General features: G+C 42.4%; 1 protein-coding gene across 3 annotated transcripts in view; it reads left to right on the top strand.

The window, feature by feature from the left end:
- Positions 1 to 21,174, top strand: part of NAPB (NSF attachment protein beta) — a 49,621-nt gene that overhangs the window by 22,627 nt on the left and 5,820 nt on the right. For 2 of the 3 annotated variants that reach the window (XM_066386959.1, XM_066386961.1), the window contains exons 3-7: positions 3,591 to 3,707; positions 5,753 to 5,799; positions 5,943 to 6,020; positions 12,583 to 12,638; positions 12,785 to 12,869. In XM_066386959.1, coding sequence (XP_066243056.1) covers positions 3,591 to 3,707; positions 5,753 to 5,799; positions 5,943 to 6,020; positions 12,583 to 12,638; positions 12,785 to 12,869 — 383 coding nt within the window. The remainder of the gene's footprint in view (positions 1 to 3,590; positions 3,708 to 5,752; positions 5,800 to 5,942; positions 6,021 to 12,582; positions 12,639 to 12,784; positions 12,870 to 21,174) is intronic. The other variant, XM_066386960.1, reaches the window with a different exon arrangement.

The following is a 21,174-nucleotide window of genomic DNA, read 5'->3' on the forward strand; positions in this document are numbered from 1 at the left end:
AGACAGAGAACTTCTGTTTCTTACTCTATTGCTCTGTGATTACTGTTTGCGGTTCTATTGAGAAATGTGACGATGGGAGTGTTATTTGTATAAACCAAAACAGACTTGCTGTGATTTTTTTAAAGTGATGCTTTCTACCTACTGAAATTACACATGATAGAATCAACAGAATTATTGTTTTCATTGGTCTGAGTGGGGATGTGTCTTTCTGACACTGATTTGAGAAACAAATTTATCATCACCTCTAGAAAAGGGGGCTTGTCATAGTAGAGTATTTCTGTAGTGAAATGGAAGTGGCCTTCAGCCAGCACAGGGACATGACCTCTGACCCTGGCTCGTACCTGCTGCATGATCTACAGTGGGGTCCCTTCCCTCTACAGGGCCGTTTCCCCGGCTTCCCCTGCCCCGGCTTGTTGAGATGTGATTGATACAAGGCGATGTGCTGGTTTGCCCATTTGCTTTTAAGGCCAAGCTCTTTAAAATTACTTCAGTGAAGAAAATGCTGTGAATCTGAAAGCTCCTTTGTGGCTCTAAAATTTTTTTATAGGTTTAGTTTTAGGTAAAAAGGTTATGTTAAATGTTTTATATGTTTTCAAATGCACTTATGCCTAAATTATAATGTACTGAAAAAGAGGGAAGGAGAAAAGAGTATTATTTCAGCATTTATATCTTTTGTTGTGTTTACATCCTATAATCAGAGGTGAAAAGTGATCTTATCTAAAAAGACCACTTTTTTATTTTATCTGATGATCATCTATTCTAACCCTGAGGTGATCTCATTGCAGGGAGGCGGTTAGCATTAATATATGTAACGAGGCTTTGTATTTATCCTTCCCCCATCATCTCTTGCCTACTCTGACATCTCAGCTTCTACATTTTCCCAAGCCTGTTTTAATGAACCACCAAAGTTAATTGTGTTCAAATGTAAGTCTGCTATATGTCATTGCAAAGAAGAGCTAAAGTCCCTAACAGTGGCCTTCTGGCACCAACCAGATTCTCAGTTCCTGTCTCTGACCTCATCTCAGACCCACTCCCCTCCTTCGCCTGGCTCCCTCCTCAGAGCCCCTCTGGCACTCTCTTCCCCGAAATAGGGTGCAGCTGATTCTGTTCCTCTACCTCCTCCAGATGTTGTCTTCTCAGTGAGGTCTTCCTTGGCCACCCCTTTTAAAGATAGCAATCATCTTCGTTTTTCCTGGAAACCCCTTTCCCTTTTCTCCAATGTCCTTATCACCGTGTAGCAAAAATAAGTGGAAATGTTTACTAATTTATATGGTGCATGTGTATTTATTACGTGCTGTCCCCTCATTAGAATGTAAACCATAGAAGGCCAGGACGTTTCTGTTCTGTCTCTGCTATACCTGCAGGGCCTGGACTGGTGCCTGCAGCACGGTGGATGCTCGGGATATTTGTGTAGTCAGTGAATAAATATTAGATTCTGTGAAATCATTTCTGTCTTGCAGTGATCATAACACCACTGCAACTCTAGTTTTAAAAGTTCTTTTATAAATAGTAAGCTAATTTGTTTGATGCTGAGTTTTTGAGAGATCATCCTGGCAGGTATTAGACCAGTTCTACAAGGGAAGGAAATTAGCTTGAGAGGTTATATGACTTTAGTTTAATACATGCTCCTTTAAAGACACTTTTAAGTTTGGAAGAATGGAGCTGCATTTGTCAGCAGTGATTGGAATGAGCACTTAGTGAAAAAGTAAGCAGGCAACTAGTTTTGGAAGGTGAGAGCATAAAATGATGAAATCAAACATTGGGGAAATGGAGCTAGCACTAGAGAGCCTGGTTGTTAGGTGTTACACTCAGCGAGGAAAGTATGGACCGTGATTGGTCAACATAGGTAAACTGTAAAATGAAATTACTGGTGGAAGAGGAAAGATATAGGCTGTGAAGGAAATGGTGACATTAGACTTGATAAACCACTGGTTTTGATTATAGGATAGATCTGTATGTAATGATGGTGAGGATGAACACGTGTAAATAGTGCCAGTCTATTCTAAGCTATTACCCCACTCTTCTGAGGCACAGCCAATCGAAGCTTCCATTTAGCTGATACATTCCTTAGAAGTTATCTGCTTTCCCAGGATCTTCAGGGGCCTTCCCACTACCCTTGCGGTGGCATTGGCCCCTCCTCTGGGAGCCCCAGCCTCATGACTCATCAACAAAAGCATTAAAGCCTGGTGGGCAGGGGTTCTTTGTCCCATGCTGGTGGTTAACTATTTTCAGAACTGCCTGGGCACTCTTTCTGTCTGACACAGAGCAAGAGTTAAACCTGGGTAGGCTGTGCTGCCCTTTCGCCCCTGGGGTGTAGTCTGGAAACTCCAGTGGGATTGCGTGGTTAACTCTGGAAGAGGGGTACATGGGACAGCAGGAAATGAGTGTTTAATCTCTTGGGTACTTAGGCATCTGACATGAATTTCTGTATGTTTTTGAAATGTGTTTTTTTTTTTAATAGCAAAAGGCATTGTGATAGTAGTAGATTCTTTCCCTCCCATTGCTGTATTGACTTCCGTACTCCAAACCTTACTGAGTTGTGTCTCCATACGCCTTTGTGCTCCCCAGCCCCTGCTGCCCATTTTTGGGAGACACTGCCGTAGTGCTCTCCCTGAACTGAGAACCTCACGATGAAGTAGATTCCTCGTTGGCCAGGTTCCTCGTGTTAGCATGTCCAGTCCTCCTGAGCTGGCCTGTGGGTGTCGTCGGCCTGCCCGCCCGCCGGCCCTGCACTTCCACCATCTTCCTGTGGACAGCATGGCTGTCGTGCCCTAGTTCCTGCCCTTCCTTGCCTTCAAGCATTTGTCCGTTGTTTGTGTGACTTCTCTGCCAGGCATTTCTTTCTTCATTCTTTTTTGCCACTCCAGAATTCATAGTCCCTGACCAAAACCTTTTCTGAGACAATGTAGTCCTAAGTCTTTCACGTTGCCCCGTGCCTTGGTGGAGAGCTGGGCAGCACCCGTAACCAAACCCAGCTGTGAATTCTGCAGGGACGTGTACGGACTTGCAGGCTATGTGGGGTACGGACAGATTAAACCTCTTAGAAATTTTAGTCAGATTTTGTCATAAACTTAAGAAAAAACTTTGAATTTAAAAATTGTAGGCCTAATTATCACTCACGGAGAAACTTATTTTGTCTATGAAGACTTCATTAGCAGTTTCTTCACTAATCACAACCAAGTCCAGAGAATGCTGTAAGATAAAAAGAGGACTGAATAAAACCCTTGAGCTCAGTGCTTTACCTTTCTGTAAGCATCAGTAGCTTGAGTCTGCCAGTCAGTGTTCAGTCCACGCGAGGAACAGAATCGAACAGCTGGGAGGAGGCTGTTGCTGAGGATGGAGACTCAGTGCCCAGGGGCCACTTGGGGGTCCTCTGTGGCCGAGAAGAGCTTTGATCACTGCGTGGCTTGTTTCTGGCTATTTTTATATATCTCTAAGCGGCACTTGATCACATTGTCTGGTGCTTCCGACTGGAATGCTTCTTTTCGGTGGAATGGGACTTTCTGGGAGTGGGTGCAGCACTTAGAACAGAGCCCTTCCATGGGAGACTTGTTCCTCTCTGTGTAATTGTCATGCTTTATCTTCCTCAGCTGCAGGAAACGCGTTTTGTCAGGCAGCCAAGCTCCATATGCAGCTTCAGAGCAAACACGATTCTGCTACCAGCTTTGTGGATGCTGGGAATGCTTACAAAAAGGCAGACCCTCAAGGTAAGGCACAGCTCTGTCTAGGACAGCGAGTTTCAGCCGGGTTGCCGTGGCACACTGGTGCGCCACAAGAGGTTTTACAGCGTGCAGTACCTGACTATTTAGTCAGGGGCACAGACCTCTTTTCCCTTAGATTGTCAAATAAAAAAATGACAACAGCCAACACAATAGGGTAAATGAATCTGAATCATACCTATTTTATTTTGTCAGATCAGCAAAAAATATATTTTTGGTGTGCCACAGAATTTTAGTAATTAGTTCCTGTGTGCCATGAGATGAAAAGGGTTGAAAATCGCTGGTCTAGGATGGTAGGGCCCATGTTGGTGACCTATACTGCTGAACCTTTTGAGCCCTGGGAAAAATAAATTTTTGTATTTTGGAATAATAGAGATTTTGGTAGCTTTAGGAATTTTTCTTTAATCATTTGGAGCTTTATTGAGGGAGAAGATGTATTAAATTTATCCTGGCTTTTTAGTTGCTTTACACAATTTTATTGGAATAATATTTGTGTTGCATTTTGGAGAACTTTTTGGAAATAAGCTTTAATTTTACCTAAGACATCCTAATTTCCTAACTTTACGAATATGTGTATTGCTTATAAAGGAAACTCTCATGTTCTCTCACTCCTAAATACTTCTTATGTTTGAAAATCCAGTTAAGGGGAGATTGTAATATCTGATGGTTAAAATAAACTTACTCATACAGTATTCATTTGACTTTTTAGAGTGTTTTCAGAGAATTTGTTTTGAGGGAAAGAATGAAGTTGGATACTTAAAGTGGTATAACTTGCCAGTGTTGTTTCTCTTTTAGTTAGAGGAGTGCACACTTAGCAGTTAAAGCGTCGGTGCCTCCGCCCCGTGTGTGCACTGCTAGCTGTGGAGCTTCTCCTTTTTCTCTAACAGTCCACTTTAACACAGAGATTCCAAAGTCTGTGACTGTATCCTACAGAAATAAGATAAGTACAAAGGCTTCTGTCTAGAGACTGATCACAGTGCCATTTCCAGAATGAAGCACTGAACACAGCTGAAGCGAGCAGCAAGGTGAGGTGGTTGGATGCCGGTGTTGTGGAGTGCGCTGCCGTCGCTGCACACGGCCCGGCTCCAGAGAGTCTCACACGGGGAGGCAGTGCTCAGGTCCGTGATGCTGTCCGTGCATGCACAGGTGCATCTAGAGACACTGCAGGGCAGAGCGCGCCAGGGACTGAGAGTGGGTCTGAGTGGGCTGATGCATAGCTTACTTTCTCTTTATGGTTGTCTGTATTTCTAAAGGTGTGACACTGAATCTACATTCTTACGTAGTTTAGGAAGAAGGTGCTTTTACTTTTGTTGGTCTGCTCTCTGAGACGTTAGGCCTTTGCTCTGCTGCGTCTTTTCCAGGAGCCGTCCTGTGCAGCTGTCAGCATGCCAGCATGATAAACACCACCATTTTGTGAAACGATGTGTTGGCTCGTTGCTTTAGAAAATTAGTATACTTTATTAACACTGTCATTTATAATATTCTTTCTTCCTTTTGTGTATCTGATAGTACAGTAAAAGTTAGCATCTTTAATATTATACAGAATGTTGATATCACTCAAGAATTGTCTGAACAGAGATTGCAAAGTGCTTTTGGTTTTGGCCACAAAAAGAGCAGTCTCTTGAAGTCATTGTCTTGTAAAGTACTGTCTTCCAAAATTAGTATATATAGATGTCTCTGAAGACTGTATTTGCATTTATGTTTTAGCAGATAGAGCTGCTCAGTGTAGATGACACCCCATTTGTTTATTTATCAAGCAGTCTCTCCTGGATGCAGCCCCCACTCTGAGGCTGAGAGCCGCTGAGCACTCGCGCTGCAGCTCCAGTTCCCTCGATGCACTGCAGCTGCTGGCAGGCAGCTCGCCGAGGTCTGGGTCCTGTGTGACTCATGTTTGCTTCTCGCTAGCTCTCCCCTGCCTCCGCTCTAAACGGGACCTCCTTAATGTTCTAGTAGCAGCCAGGAAGATAGGCTCACTTGAACTCTCTGTGACTGAATGGATTTTTCATTGTTTTTCTTAAATGCCTACGCTTCAGAGGCTATCAACTGCTTAAATGCAGCCATCGACATTTACACAGACATGGTAAGACATTGCCTTGCTTGAGCAGCTGTGGGGTGGACTCCTTGAAATGTCTGAGAGTCGTATTTTTTTTTTCTCGTTTCTAAATGGAGTGGCATTAAACTAGGTAAAACACGAATGTGACTCTGTGTTTTGTTTTCTCCCAGGGAAGGTTTACAATCGCAGCCAAACACCACATTACCATTGCTGAGATTTATGAGACTGAGCTTGTAGACATCGAGAAGGTAAGCCATGGAATGATTGAGTTCCCCGTGAACTTGGTGTGAAGCAGGTAGTTGACTCCAGGGGCAATTTCCTCTTCCAGTGGAACTGAGTGAAATAGAGTGAGCAGTCCCTACGTGGCTGTGCGTGGAAGGCTTAGGGGCCTGGGGCTGAGGAGTGAAGGGCTGCTTTCCTGGAGGCGGGTCTGAGACAGGGGCTGGCTGTGGACCGCTTGCTGTTTCCGTTCGGGCGATCCGTGTCAAGAGAAACTTCCCTGTTGCTGCGGCCTGTGTGGCCCTGTGAGGGAAGTGGAAGTGCTGTAAGCATTGCACACCTTTATCTTCAGGTCTTGACCCTGCGGAAGAAGGTAGGTGAACACCTACTTGGCCACACGTCCGCTTCACTCAAGTCTGGCTTTCTAGCGGTGGTTTACACAGGCATACCTTGGGGATATGGCGAGTTCAGTTCCAGACCAATGCCATAAAGCGAATGTCACAATAAAGGGAGCCGCACGTGTTTTGGTTTCCCAGAGTATATGAAAGCTATGTTTACACTGTACAGCACGTCCTAGTGTAGCACATTTGTTCAATGTGGTTCCATTATAACTTTGATGAGATAATATAGGAACTTAACTCTTATGTATAGCCACTGGCTTCTGGTAAGATTGGTGTTGTGTCATTTCACTTAAGGTGGTAGAACCTACCAACAGTATTAAGTGAGGACTTCCTGAAGTTTAGTAAGTGTACAGTGTCGTTATGTCTATTCAAACAGTGTACATATGTTTAAAAAGCTATTGCTAAAATGTACCACCGTGTGAGCCTTCATGGTCTCCTGTCTGTTTGCTGGTGGGGAGGTTGCTTTGGAGTTGACGAGCATTCATCAATGGAAGGCAGGAGAGCGAGGCATACCTCTAGTAGAAGAAAAGGAAGGAGGAAACACTTACTGGGTATCTGTTGTTTCCCAGGCTTTGTCCCTGGTGGCATGCCATGAATTTTACAACCTTTCAGCTCTGTGACAGTAAGGCGTCTGTGGCTATGGAAGGTAGGACTCAATATGGTTACACTGCCGGGACCACTCAGGTGGAACCAGGGGAGCCAAGGCAAAGCCGGCCCCGCACTGCCCTGTCCCCTGCGGTCTGCTCAGCGGGGGTCTCCAGAGGGCTGGAGTGTACTTTGGTGAGAGGAAAACACATTCGCCAGAAGTTATTGGCTGCCTCAACTCAGACTGGGAGCAAATGTTTGTAAAACAGTTCCCCTGAGTACTGTGGAAAACAAGTGTGAGTCAGAAAGAGAAGCAGTAGGGGGATCGTCACTAGCTGTCGGACTAGTGAACCCTGAGTGTGCTGAGACTCCGGTCGCATCCTGTCTCAGTGTCTTGGCACCCCGTGCCTGCTGCGGCACTGGACAGCTGTCAGTCCTCCTGGCCTGTGATTTACTTCTTGCCTTGGCTCTTGGAACGTGTCTCCCACCTGGTTCTCTGAGCACGTCGTCCTGCCTGCTTACCTGGTTCCTTCCCTTCTCCTCACCCTGTAGTGTGAAGTGCCCCTGAGTGGGGTCGCTGTCTTCTCTGTCTGCACGTGCTCCCTTGGGACCTCTGGACTCACTCAGCATCACTGCTTTAAGTATCATCTGTACCCCAGTGACTTGCCTAGACCTCTTTCTGAGCTTTAGCTTCCGATGTCCCTATGTCTGCCAACCTTCCTACTTGAGTCTCAAACCAAGCATGTTTGAAACGGATTTCGGATCTTGCCCTCCCTCCCACCTGATGTTCCCTCCCCACCACAGGCATATTTGCCTTTTCTCCTTCTCCATGTCCAACCTGTGAGCCATGTCTGCAGGTGCTGTCCTCAGAACTCCCAAGTCTCAGCACTTCTCACTCCCTCTGTACAGGTGGGCTCCGTCCTGGGGAGATGGGCGTTTGTGTGTCACCTGCCAGCGGAGGCTGCTGTGTCAGCAGCGTGTCCACAGGGGTCAGAGGAGCGCTGCAGGCAGAGCCTGAAGTGCTGAGCGTGGGCCCTGCTGCCCGGGAGTGGCCTCGGGCAGCCGCTTCACCACACGGTCTCCTTAAAGCTTAGGGTGGATAAAATGAGTTATGGCCTACTCTTGTTTTCTTTCTTTTTTAAAAATTAAAGATTTGCCTTGGCATCTTCTGAAACTCCCATTACTCACTACTCACAGTGTTTTTGCCATTCTGCAAGTTGGCCAGTAGGTGCGTCTTTTTTCATTGATGTGTTCTTTTTAAAAGCAATTTAAGAATATTACTCAACTTACACACAAGTTTAGCTTGTCATGGTCACTGGTATTTGGCATCCTGTGTTTACAAACATCCTTGCCTTTGAGTCTCTGGTTGGACTCACCAGATTTCGGTTGGTGGGGTGTGAAGTTTAAGTTTGAAAAAAATCAAGGTGTTTTTTTTTGTTTTATTTTTTTTTGAAGACAGACAAGGGAGAAAGAGAGAAGCATCAACTCATAGTTGCAGCACTTTTAGTTGTTCATTGATTGCTTCTCATATGTGCCTTAACCTGGGGCTCCAGCCAAGCCAGTGATCCCTTGCTCAAGCCAGCGACCTTTGGGCTGATGGGATCATGTGTATGATCCCAAACTCAAACCGGTGACCCTATGCGTAAGCTGGTGAGCCTACACTCAAGCCAGTGACTTTGAGGTTTCAAACCTGGCACTTGAGTGTCCCAGGTCGATGCTCTATCCACTGCGCCACCACCAGTCAGGCAAAAATTGATTGCTTTATATTTGATTTGTTACAAATGAATTTTTCCCCTTTTAATACTAGCCTCTGTATGTCCTCTAATTCAGTCACAGATTTTAGCTAGTGAACAGTGAAGAATGAAGTTTCATAAACTCACCTTACTTCTTTGACTTCATGAAGTAAAACACTGAACCAGATAATAAATGGGTTATTTTTAAATGATCCACAGGAATTATGACTTATTTCTGTTTTAAGTTCCTGGAGAACATGATTTAACACTGTTTGTTACAATGAAGTATTTTGTGTAGTATGTCAGGTTCCTGTTAGGCCCTGTCTGGGGCGGGGGGGGGGGGGGGGGCGGTCTATGTTCAAAAGGAGTTGCTCCAATGTTAGGCTAGTAAGGGCTATTTCACCCACAGAGTGGACTCTAACGTGTACCTGGAAACTGTGTTTGCTTCCGTGATGACGGATGCAGCCCCAGGGCCTGGTCTTTCGTTTCAGGGCCTGTGTGTCCTCCAGCATGGTTGACATGCTACTTACATAGCAGGATAATCAGCTGGGGTTTTCTGGGTTTATTGTTACATGTACTGTTGATATTGGTGGCCATGTCTACTTTTCATATTACTGCCTTGGAACTATAAGAGACAGTGGGCCGATGTCTAGTGTGTGTCTGTTTGTGCCTGCTAAGTTTCACTATGGGCTGAAATTCTGAGCTAGGTGGAGCGTCCAAATAGCCTTTGGTCAGCCTCTTTCCCTGAACCTCTCAGCCAGTGACACAGGCTTTCCTTTCAACTGCAGTCTGCCATAACTTCGGAAAACCATGTTTTTTGATTATTGGTTTCATTAGCATTATTAAAAACTAAATTTTAAAATGTTTTACTGTGATAAATCTAGCTGTAGTTACATTTTGATGAACCAATATCATTATTTAATAAGTATTTGCTTACACCAAATTGTTGACATTTTGCCTTTTTTTTAACCTCCAAAACAAGTTACACAACCCACCTCTCTTCATTGAGTTCTGGTGCTGTAAGAACTGGAAAGGAAGTAGCTACATTTCCTCCTTACGAAGAGGTTGTGTAACTGATACTCTTTGCAGAAATATTTGGTCATGTTTCTCATATGTTACCCTATTTATTACAATGAAAAGTAGTGTTTAAATACTTGACAGAATGAGGATAGTTCAAAGATTATTTTTGATTAATCATAAATTCAATGAAAAATTTTCTTGGGCATTCCGAACTAATCAAGATATTTGCAACAGTTTAATAGGAGACCTTCATCTGAAATGCAGTTTGCATTCTTTCACTTAGCTTCTGTTTATTGAGCACCTACTCTATGATAGGTAATATGCTTGGCTTAGGGACATGATAGTGAGCAAAACCATCATGAGACCTACCTTCATAGAGCTTATGAGCTTATGTTTTAGTGGGAGATGTACATTCATCATATCATACAATCCCACATGTGTGTGAATTTAACAGCTCTGATCTCTGACATATATTCTACCAGACATTTTCTGGATGTGTCTATATATTTTGTTAAAAAAAAAAAGGATTAAGGATTATAATGTATCTGTTCTTTCATAGTTTAAATATTTCATGAAGAATTTCCATATTGAATTTTCTGTCCATTACTTTTATTTATAGCACAGTAGCCCATTATATTTAACTACCTGAGTTGTTTCCAGTTTTTCTCCTATTATAAATAATACTGAGAAAATTTGTATGTGTGTGGGGGGGAGTATGTATTAGTTTGGGTAGGCTAAGTGGCTGAAGCAAATAGATCCAAAACGCAATCGTGAACACAGAAGTGTCTTATTATTTACACCAACTTGTCTCATTGTATTAAAACCTGCAGTCCAGACAAGGCCAGTGTTGGCTCATTCTTGGTTATCACCATTGCCACCTGCAGGGAAAGGGGCCTTACACTCTATGGGCCAGGTCTGCTTGCTTCCAGTCAGTGCCCTGTGTCCATAACCACACCAAAGTGGTTTCCTACCAGTCTCCTAGCCTGTTATATTTTAATTGTGCTTTTCCTGTCCCTGGGCCTCTCAGCTCATTAGGGCTGCCTTGAAGCCATTGAACTGATAGGCAGTACCTGTAATCTGATTTTCGCATAGGTTTATTTTAGATTTACCAGAAAAACCTTCGAAATTTAAAACGGGGGTCTATAAACCTACCAGCTGTTTATGTGTGTCTCTAAGCTTAGAATGGTTTTTACATTTTTTAATCATTGAGGGGAGAAGCATTTATGACACACAAAAATTAAATGAAACTGAAATTTCATTGTTCATGAATAAAGTTTACTTACATATTTATTTTTTAAATTTATTTATTGATTTTTTAGAGAGGGGAAGAGAGAAACATTGATTTGTTGGTCCACTTATACTTAAGCATTCATTGGTCGGCTCTCATATGTGCCCTGAAGATCAGACCTACAACTTTGGCATATGGGGAGGGCCTCCAGCCAGTTGAGCTACCCAGCCGGGCCCCATGAATAAGTTTGCTGGCGGATTGCCACACTGGGTAGTTATGCATCATCTTTGGCTGCTTTTTTGCTACCACAGGAGAGATAAGTAGTGAGAACAGATTATATAGTTCACAAAGCCTAAAATATTTATTATCTGGCTTGTTGCAGAAAAGGTTTCCAGACCCATACATTAAAAACATTGTTCAGACTTACCTCTTGCCGTTAAAGTATTGGCCTGGCCAATCTTTGCGACCCTATCTCTGGATTTTGTTTCCCTTCATAATTGTCTACAAACCAGCTAATTCCTTCTGAGTTTTATTTGTTTATTTATTTTTATTTTTTATAATAAAACCTTACTGAAAATAGCAGTATACTCTGTCATCTGGCTGTTTCCATAGCCCTTATTTCCATCGAGTTTCCAGCTCCAGTGGTTTGCCTTCTGAGTTGTCACATGCTCGTTGTCACTAACTTATGCCACAGCAGGACTAGTTTCTAGCTTTCTGGCCTGCAACCTCTGTGTCTTCTCCACTTGACTGTTAATTCAGCACCACACAGTTTAGTTTGAAAATAACACCTTTATTCTAGATGACACTTATGTTATTAGTGAGGATAGCTTGTGCTGCTTTAGCAAGCCATAAATCTAAATTTAATAGGGAGTCACAGATCTAAAAAATCACAGTCCAGTGTAGCTGTTCTGGGTTTGGCAGCGGTGGGGTATGGGGGGTTGGAGTCCATTCTGCCCTTTGTAATGATTTAGGAACCAGACTGACAAAAGTTACTCCATCTTTAGCTTGTGGCTTGCATTGCCGCTCTAGACTTGGCCATTGCCATTCTAGCTCATGAGAAAGGGGGAAAGCCTGGAGAAGGATGCAGAGTCAGATGTGTGGACCAAGCCTGGAAGTAGTTGACAGCGTGTGCCATTCTAGCTCATGAGAAAGGGGGAAAGCCTGGAGAAGGATGCCAAGTCAGATGTATGGACCAAGCCTGGAAGTAGTAGACAGCGTGTCTGTTTATATTTCAGTGGAAAGAGGAGGTCTCATGGCTACCCTAACTGCAGTACAGGCTGGCAAAAGGATGTAGCTGGGTATTTGCCCTGGGGGAAAGGTAGGAGAGAATTTGATGGACAGGGGGCTATCTGCCACTAGGCTTTCAGAGATGCATACATTTGTGTGTTCCCTAAATCAAGTAGGCCAAGTCATGAAAAGTTTACTGTTGGGATAGGCTTATTTATAAGAAAAACATCTATGCGAATGTAGTTTTTTAAATACAACTCTGAACAGGTAGTTTGAATAATGCATGTGTGTGTTTTCAGGCTATAGGCTTATTTATAAGAAAAACATCTATGCGAATGTAGTTTTTTAAATACAACTCTGAACAGGTAGTTTGAATAATGCATGTGTGTGTTTTCAGGCTATCGCACATTATGAACAATCAGCTGATTATTACAAAGGAGAAGAATCCAACAGGCAAGTATTATTTTTCTTAATATAATTAACTGGGTTTTTGTCAAGTGTGATAAGAGACGAATCTTCACTATATTCTGTGAGTTTATTGTACTGTACCAAAGGAAGGTGCTCTGGTGTATGTTTATTTCTCTGGGTCTTGGTTTCAGCTCCGCTAACAAGTGTCTACTGAAGGTGGCAGCCTATGCGGCCCAGCTCGAGCAGTACCAGAAAGCCATCGAGATCTACGAGCAGGTGAGGCTCCTGCTGTCTGGTCAACTGCCAGTAGAACTTACTTTGACTCACTTCTTTGTTAATTAGACTTTTTAATTTAGCTTTTCTTTTTATTGAGATATAATTTACACATTATGTATTTTAAGGAGTACCATGTTTGCAGTGTTTAGTTTATTCACAAAGGGGTCTATAACTTTTTTTCTTTTTTGTATTTTTCTGAAGTGAGAAGCAGGGAGTCTCCTGCATGTGCCCAACTGGGATCCACCCGGCATATCCACTAGGGGGCGATGCTCTGCCCATCTGGGGCGTTGCTCCATTGCAAACTGAGCCATTCTAGCACCTGAGGCAGAGGCCATGGAGCCATCCTCAGCGCCCAGGCCAACTTTGCTCCAGTGGAGCCTTGGCTGCAGGAGGGGAAGAGAGAGATAGAGAAAAAGGAGAGGGGAAAGGGTGGAGAAGCAGATGGGTGCTTCTCCTGTGAGCCCTGGCCAGGAATCAAACCCAGGACTGGGACTTCTACATGCCACTGAGCCAACCGGCCAGGGCCCCAAAATATTTTTATCATCCCAGAAAGAAACCCCATTCTCTCCTCTTAGTTCATGGAAACCACTGGTGTCTGTCTAAATGTATTTTCTGCTTCTAGGCCTTTAATTAAAGTACATTGAATTACACACTATGTGGCCTTTTGTGACTGGTTTCTTTCAATTAGAGTAATTTTTTTATGGTTCACTTATGTTATAACATGTATTGGTACTTCATTTTCATAGCTGAGTAGTATTCCACCGTTTATTCATTTATCAATTGATGGACATTTGGGTTTTTTTTTTCATTTTGGGGCTATATGAATGATACTGCTATGAACATTTGTGCTTAAGTTTTTGTTCGGGTTGTGTTTGTAATTCTTTGGTCTATACCTAGGATTGGGATTGCTGGTCATGTGGCAAGTTACTTGAGCTGCCAAATTGTTGTCTACAGTTGCCACACCATTTCCCCATCCCGTCAGCAAACATGCAGGGGTTCCAGCTAATCCATACCCTCACCAGTGCATTTGTTTGTTTGTTTAATTTGTTTATTTGTTTGTTCTTTTGTTTATTAATAACCACCCTAATCAGTGTGAAGCTGTAGCTTGTATTTTTATTTTCTTTTTCCTAATGATCAGTAATGTTGAATATCTTTTCATGTGCTTATTGGCCATTCATATATCTGCATTGGAAAGATGTCTGTTCAGTTCCTTTGCCCATCTTTGAAACAGGTTATATATGTTTTGGTATTGAGTTTTAGAAGTACTATATATTCTGGATATTAATCCCTTATCAGATAAGTGATTTACATATATATTCTCCTGTTCTGTGTGTTGCCCCTTTACTCTTTTTATAGTGTTCTTTGATGCACAAAATTTTAAACTTTTATTGAGTCCAGTTTTTCTATTTTTTTCTTTCTTGCCTCTGTTTTTCATGTCGTATCCAAGAAATTGCCAAACCCAAGGTCATAAACTTTTCCTTTATATTTTGTTCTAGGAGTTTCAGTGTTAGCTCGTCGGTCTTTGATCCATTTTGAGTTAATGATGTCAGTTAAAGACTTGACTACATTCTTTTTTGCATGTAGGTTTTCAGTATTCCCACCACTATTTGTTGAATACACTGTCTTTTTGCCATTTAAGTGGTCTTGGTACCCTGTTGAAAATTATTTGAACAATATGCAAAGATTTATTTCTGGCTCTCTGTTCTAATTCATCATACTGCTTGATTATTTTTTGTAGTAAATTTTATAATCGGGAAGTATGAGTCTTCCAACCTTTTTTAAAAAATTGCTTTGGCTATTTCAGGTTCTTTGCATTTACATATGAATTTTGGGATCTTGTCAGTCTCTGCCAAGAAACCAGCTGAGATTTTGATAGGGATTACATCAAATCTGTATACCAATTTGGGAAGTACTGTCATCTTAACATTAAGTCTTACAGTCTGTGAACACAGGGTGCCTTTCCATTTATTTAGAGCTTTAATTTTGTTCAATATTTTGTAGTTTTCCATGTACAAGTGTTGCACTTCTTTGGTTAAATATACTCCTAAATATTTTATTCTTTTTGATGCTATTACAAATGGAATTGTTTTATTAATTTCCTTTTCAGATTGTTAATTGCTAGTTTTATATACTGTAACCTTGCTGAACTTGTTTATTGGTTCCAGTGTTTGTTTTGTGGATTCCTTAGGATTTTTTGCATACAAAATCATGTCATCTACCAATAGCGATGGTTTTACTACTTCTCCAGTCTGAATGCCCTTTACTTCATTTCTTGTCATTTGCTTGGCTAGCACCTCCAGCACAACGTTAAATAGAAGTAGCAAGGGCACATATCTCTGTCTTGTTCCCGTCTTAGGAGGAAAGCTTTCAGTCTTTCACCATTAAGTATGATGTTAGCTGTGGCTTTTTAAATAGATGCCCTTTATTATTTTGAGGAAGTTCCCTTTCTTCCTAGTTTAACACTTTTTATCATCAAAGGGTATTGGATTTTTTCAAGTTCTTTTTCTGGGTCTATCAGAGGATCATATGGTTTTTGTACCTGAATTCTACTAAGATGCTATATTTCATTGTTGAACCAACAACATATTTCATATGTTGAACCAACCTTACATTTCTGAGACAAATCTGTTGGTCATTGCAAAGTTTAGGGGTCTCTAAGAACAGCTCAGGTTTGATAATTCTCTAGGACTCATAGACTTCAGTGAAAGCTACTATACTCACAGTTATGGTTTATTATAAAAAGGATACAGATTAAACTCGGCTAAAATAAGAGGTTCCATGGGGCAGAGTCCAGGAGAGTTGCAAGTGTGGATCTTCCTGTTATCCTCCCTCAGTAGAAGTGTATGGACAGCACTTACATCACTTAACAATATTGTCAACAGTGGAAGCTCACCTGAATGCAGTGTCTAGGGTTTTGAGGGTGCTCAGTAACATAGATGTGGCTGACCACCCATGTAGTTGACCATATTCTCTAGTCCTTCCAGTTTCTCCATAGCTGAGTTGAACCACATGGCACAAGGCCCCAAGTAAACTAAACACTTACCAGGCAGGACAATCCAAGGGCTTAGAAATTAACTCCCAGGAGTCATGGGCAAAGGCCAGACCTAACTTTAGACAAAATTAATCCTTAATTGTATACTCATGTAACCTTTTTGTAAATTGCCGGAATAAGTTTGCTAGTACTGTGTTGAGGATTTTGAATTTATATTCATAAAGGATATTGATCTTTAATTTTGTTTTCTTGTGATGTGTTTGTCTGGTTTGGTAGCAAGGTAATACTGGCCTCTTAGAATAAACTGGGAAGTATTCCCATTTTTTACTTATTTTGGAAGAGTCTGTGAAAGATTAGTGTTCATTCCTTAAACACTTTGCAGAATTCAATGATTTTTTTCTGTTGTTTTTCTGTTTTCAAATTCATTGATTTCCATGGTTACCTTTATTATTTCTATCCTCCCACTTTTTTGGATTTATTTAGATTTTTTTGTAGCAAGTTAAAATGGGAGCTTAGCTTACTGATTTTCCTTTTTGTGTGCATGCAATTTTAGTTATATCAGTTTCCCTCTTAGCACTGCTTTGGCTGTTTCACAATTCTGTTATATTGTTTCTTTTTTCTTTTTTTTTTTTGTATTTTTCCAAAGTTGGAAACTGGGAGGCAGCCAGACAGACTCCCACATGCGCTCGACCGGGATCCACCTGGCATGCCCACCAGGGGGCGATGCTCTACCCATCTGGGGTGCCGCTCTGCTGCAACCAGAGCCATTCCAGCGCCTGAGGCAGAGGCCACAGAGCCATCCTCAGCGCCCGGGCCAACTCCGCTCCAACAGAGCCCCGGTTGCGGGAGGGGAAGAGAGAGACAGAGAGGAAAGAGAGGGGGAGGGGTGGAAAAGCAGATGGGTGCTTCTCCTGTGTGCCCTGGCCGGGAATCGAACCCGGGACTCCTGCACGCCAGGCCAACGCTCTACCACTGAGCCAACCGGCCAGGGCCTGTTTCATTTTTTAAGATTCATTTCATTGGATTTATTGATTTCCATGGATTAGTTAGAAGTGTTTTAATTTTCAAGTGTTTGGTGATATTTCTGTTGTTGACTTCTAGTTTGATTCCATTGTTGCTATAGAACACACACTGATTTTAATTTTTATAAATTTGTTGAGATTGGTCTTATAGCCCAGAGTAGGGTGTTTCTTGCATATGCTCCATAGTTCTGCTGTTCCTGGGTGGAATCTTCTATGATTATTGGTTATATTCTCTTGGTTGATAGCATTGTTGAGTTCTGTATACCTGCCAGTTTTCTTTCTAGGTCTGTCCATTGTTTAGGTTGGAATGTTGAAGTCTCCAACTATAGCTGTGGATTTGTCTAACTCTCCTTTCATTTCTGTCAGTCTTTGCTTCACATATTTTGCAGCTCTGTTTCTTGCTACATATGTGTTTAGAATTGCTATGTCTCCTTGGTGGATTGATACTTTTATCATTATACAGGGTGGGGCAAAGTAGGTTTACAGTTGCTCATATGGAAAATAATACAATAATCATCTGATCAGGCATTGATGCAGTGGATGGAGCATCAGACTGGGATGCAGAAGACTCAGGTTCAAAACCTTGAGGTTACCAGCTTGAGCATGGGCTTACCAGCTTGAGCATGGTATAGACATGACCCCATGGTTGCTGGCTTGAGCCCAGAGGTCACTGGCTTGAAGCCCAAGGTTGCTAGCTTGAGCAAGGGGTACCTTGCTCTGCTGTAGCCCCCCAGTCAAGGCACATATGAGAAAGCAATCAATAAAGAACTAAGGTGCCACAATGAAAATTGATGTTTCTCATCTCTCCCTTCCTGCCTGTCTGTCCCTATCTATCCCTTTCTCTGTCTCTCTATCTCCATCACAAAAAAAATAAAAAGAAAATAATACAATAATTAATAAAGAATAATACAAGAGCCTGACTTGTGGTAGCACAGTGGATAGAGTGTCGATCTGGGACACAGAGGTTCCAGGTTTGAAACCCCGAGGTCACCAGCTTTAGCGTGGGATCTTAGACATGACACATGGTTGCTGAGTTGAGCCCAAAGGTCACTGGCTTGAAGCCCAAGGTCGCTGGCTTGAGCAAGGGGTCACTGGCTCAGCTCGAGCCCCCTGGTCAAGGCACATATGAGAAGCAATCAATGAACAACTAAAGTACAGCAACTATGAGTTGATGCTTCTCATCTCTCCCTTCCTGTCTCTCTCTCACACGCTAAAAAATAATAATAATATAAGAGTAAATTCTGTGTTTTGCGTACTCACAACTATAAATCAACTTTTGCCCCACCCTGTATAATGTTCTTTTCTGTTAGTTTTCTATGCTCTGAAGTCTACTTTATTTGATATTGATAGAGCCTCTCTGCTTTCATTTTATTTATGTTTATATATATCATTTTGTATCTTTTCTTTCAACCTGCCTGTATCATCATAATTGAAATGAGTTTCTCATGGACAGCATATCATTAAGTCATGCTTTTTAATTCACTTTGCCAATTGCCATATTTAGACCACATTTATTGTAATTATTGCTATATTAGGGCTTAAGTTTGCCATTTTATATTTTGTTTTCTAGTTATGCTGTTTATTTCTCTGTTTTCTATTTTTCTGCCTTACAATGGGTGACTTATCTGTAGTGTTTTTTAGCATATCTCTTTGAATGGCTTTTTAGTGATTGTTCTAGCTATTATATTTATATAATTTATCATAGGCTAATGGTGTCTTCACTTGGTCAATTCCAGTGAAATACAGACATCTTACCTTACTTTCTGCCTCTACTCTCTCCATTCAGTATAGAATTGTCTTAAATATATATTTTTTTACATACTTTTAGAACCACCACAGTGAGTGCTTCAACCATCAAACATAATTTAGAAAACTCAAGAAAAGCTCATTGTATTCACTTACATTTTGTTTGCTGTATATTTTCTTCCTTTCTGATGTTTTGAGATTTCTTCTTTTATTGTTTCCTTTCTATTTAATGAATGTCCTTTTCCCATTCTTTTAGGGTAGGTCTGTTGGGCACATATTCTTTTTTTCTTTCTTCATTTGGGAATACAGTATTTGATTTCCTTTTCATTCCTGAAGCATATTTTCCCTGGTTGTACAATTTTGGGTTAATTGTTTGTTTAATACTTGAAAAAGTGCTGCTTACGGCCTCTGGTTTCTGATGAGAAGTCGGCTGTCATTCACGTTGCTTTTCCTCTACAAGTAAGCGGTTGTTCTTCTCTGGATGCTTTCAATTTTTTTTCTTTGTCTCCAGTTTCCAAAAGTTTATGTGCTTTGCTTTTATGGTCTTTGAGTTTCATAAAACTACTTGAATCTGTTGGCTTTTGTTTCTTGCCCGATTTCGGGAGTTCTTAGCCATTATTTCTTCAAGTAAATTTTTAGCTGCTTTCTTTTTCTCCTCCCCTTCCAGGACTTGGAGGATCCCAACATTAGACCTCATTTTGTAGTCACATAGGTTCCTGATGCTTTGTTCAGACTAAGTAATTTTTTTTTTAGATGAGAGGAGGGGAGATAGTGAGGGATACTGCCACATGCGCCCCAGCCAGGATCCACCTGGCAACTGTGTCTAGGGCAGCAGCTCTCAACGTGTGGGTCGTGACCCTGGTGGGGGTCGAACGACCAAAACACAGGGGTCGCCTAAAGCCATCAGAAAATACATATTTCTGATCTGATGGCTTTAGCTGCTGAGAAGCCGCGCTACCGTCTGCAGCAGTGCTATTTATCTTGAACGCATGCCGTTATGGACTTGCGTTCCAAACTGAATGCCTGCGGTCATGCACAGATGTGATTGCATCATCCGTCTGGGGCCTAAGGGGTGGGGGAAGGGGGGGGAACGCTCCACAGTCCATAGCAGGGCGGCTGCTCGTGCATAGCAGCGCATTACAAGTGTCCGGTGCTTGCTGACGTCATCAGTGGGTGGGTGCAGCAAGTGCCGGAGGACAGAAGCCTAGGAGGCGGAGAGGCAATGAGAATACATAATGCATATCAGGTATTTACATTCCGAATCATAACTGTAGCAAAATTACAGTTATGAAGTAGCCACCAAAATTATTTTTTGGTTTGGGGTCACCACAACATGAGGAACTATATTGCGGGGTCACGGCATTAGAAAGGTTGAGAACCACTGGTCTAGGGCAATGCTCGAGTACTGAGCTAGTTTTAGTGCTTGAGGCTGACGTGCTGCAACCAAACAAGCTATCATCAGCACCGGGCTGATGCTCGATCCAATTGAGCCACTGGCTGAGGGAGGGGAAGGAGAGAAAAGGGAGAGGGAAACAGCTGATTTCTTCTCATGTGTGCCCTGCCTGACTGGGAATCAAACCCCAGACGTCCCTACACCAGGCCGATGCTCTATCCATTGAGCCAAGCTGAGCCAGGGCCAGAATTAAGTAATTTTTAATGTCCTCTGTTCTTTCATCAGTTTCTTAATTGTTTCATCTGTCCCATTTACTCTACTTGTTGGGCCCATCCACTTTTTGTATGGGTTTTGTATTTTTCGATTCTGAGATTTTCATTTGGTTATGTTTTCTGTGGACTTTTTTGTTTGTTGGTGCTCTCTGGTTTTCTTTTCTTTCGAGTGTTTTTGTATTCATATTTGAAGCAATTTTATGAAGTCTCTTTCAAAACCTTTGTTAATGATGATAACATTTCTGCCATCTCAGAGCTGCCATCTGTTTTCATTTGGCTTGATATACTTTCCTTTTGTGGTTTGGTGGGTGAGTTTCAGTTAAAAACTGGACATTTTCACATTGTGTTGTGAAACTAGGTGTTACTTAGACCTCAGCAGCTGGTTTTCAGTGACGCTGCTCTGCCTGGGGGAGGGGAGTGTCACCTCATTACTGCTGGGTGCAAGGAGAAGGGCAGGCTCCCCCTTGGCCTCCATTGACATTGGGAGGAGGCCCTGTTTTGTTCCAGCTCCTGCTTGCCCTCCAGCACCCCATGCTGGGGGCGCCCTTGTTTCTGCCAGGTCACAGTGAAGGTCTCAACCCTCCACCAGGCCTCTTCCGAAACCATGTCTGCTGGGAGATGAGAACACCCGGTTCCTCTGGCTGGAGGTGGGGTCCAGGCGCCCGTGTGGTATCCACTGCCTCAGCAACGGGTGGAGGGTGGGCTCACTACTGACTGGTGGGAACGAAGGCCTGACTCCCTTCTTGGCCTTTTCTGAAGGCCCCTAGGCAGGAACGTTGGGCTCTTCTTTGCAGTCTAACAAAGATGGGCATCTTGGTTTTCTCTTTAGCCTTTGATGCTGTGAGTAGTAGTAGGGCCACAGTTTTCTGGTGGTGTTTGG

The sequence above is a fragment of the Saccopteryx leptura genome, chromosome 5 (assembly GCF_036850995.1).
Source record: "Saccopteryx leptura isolate mSacLep1 chromosome 5, mSacLep1_pri_phased_curated, whole genome shotgun sequence".
NCBI classification, from domain to species: domain Eukaryota; kingdom Metazoa; phylum Chordata; class Mammalia; order Chiroptera; family Emballonuridae; genus Saccopteryx; species Saccopteryx leptura.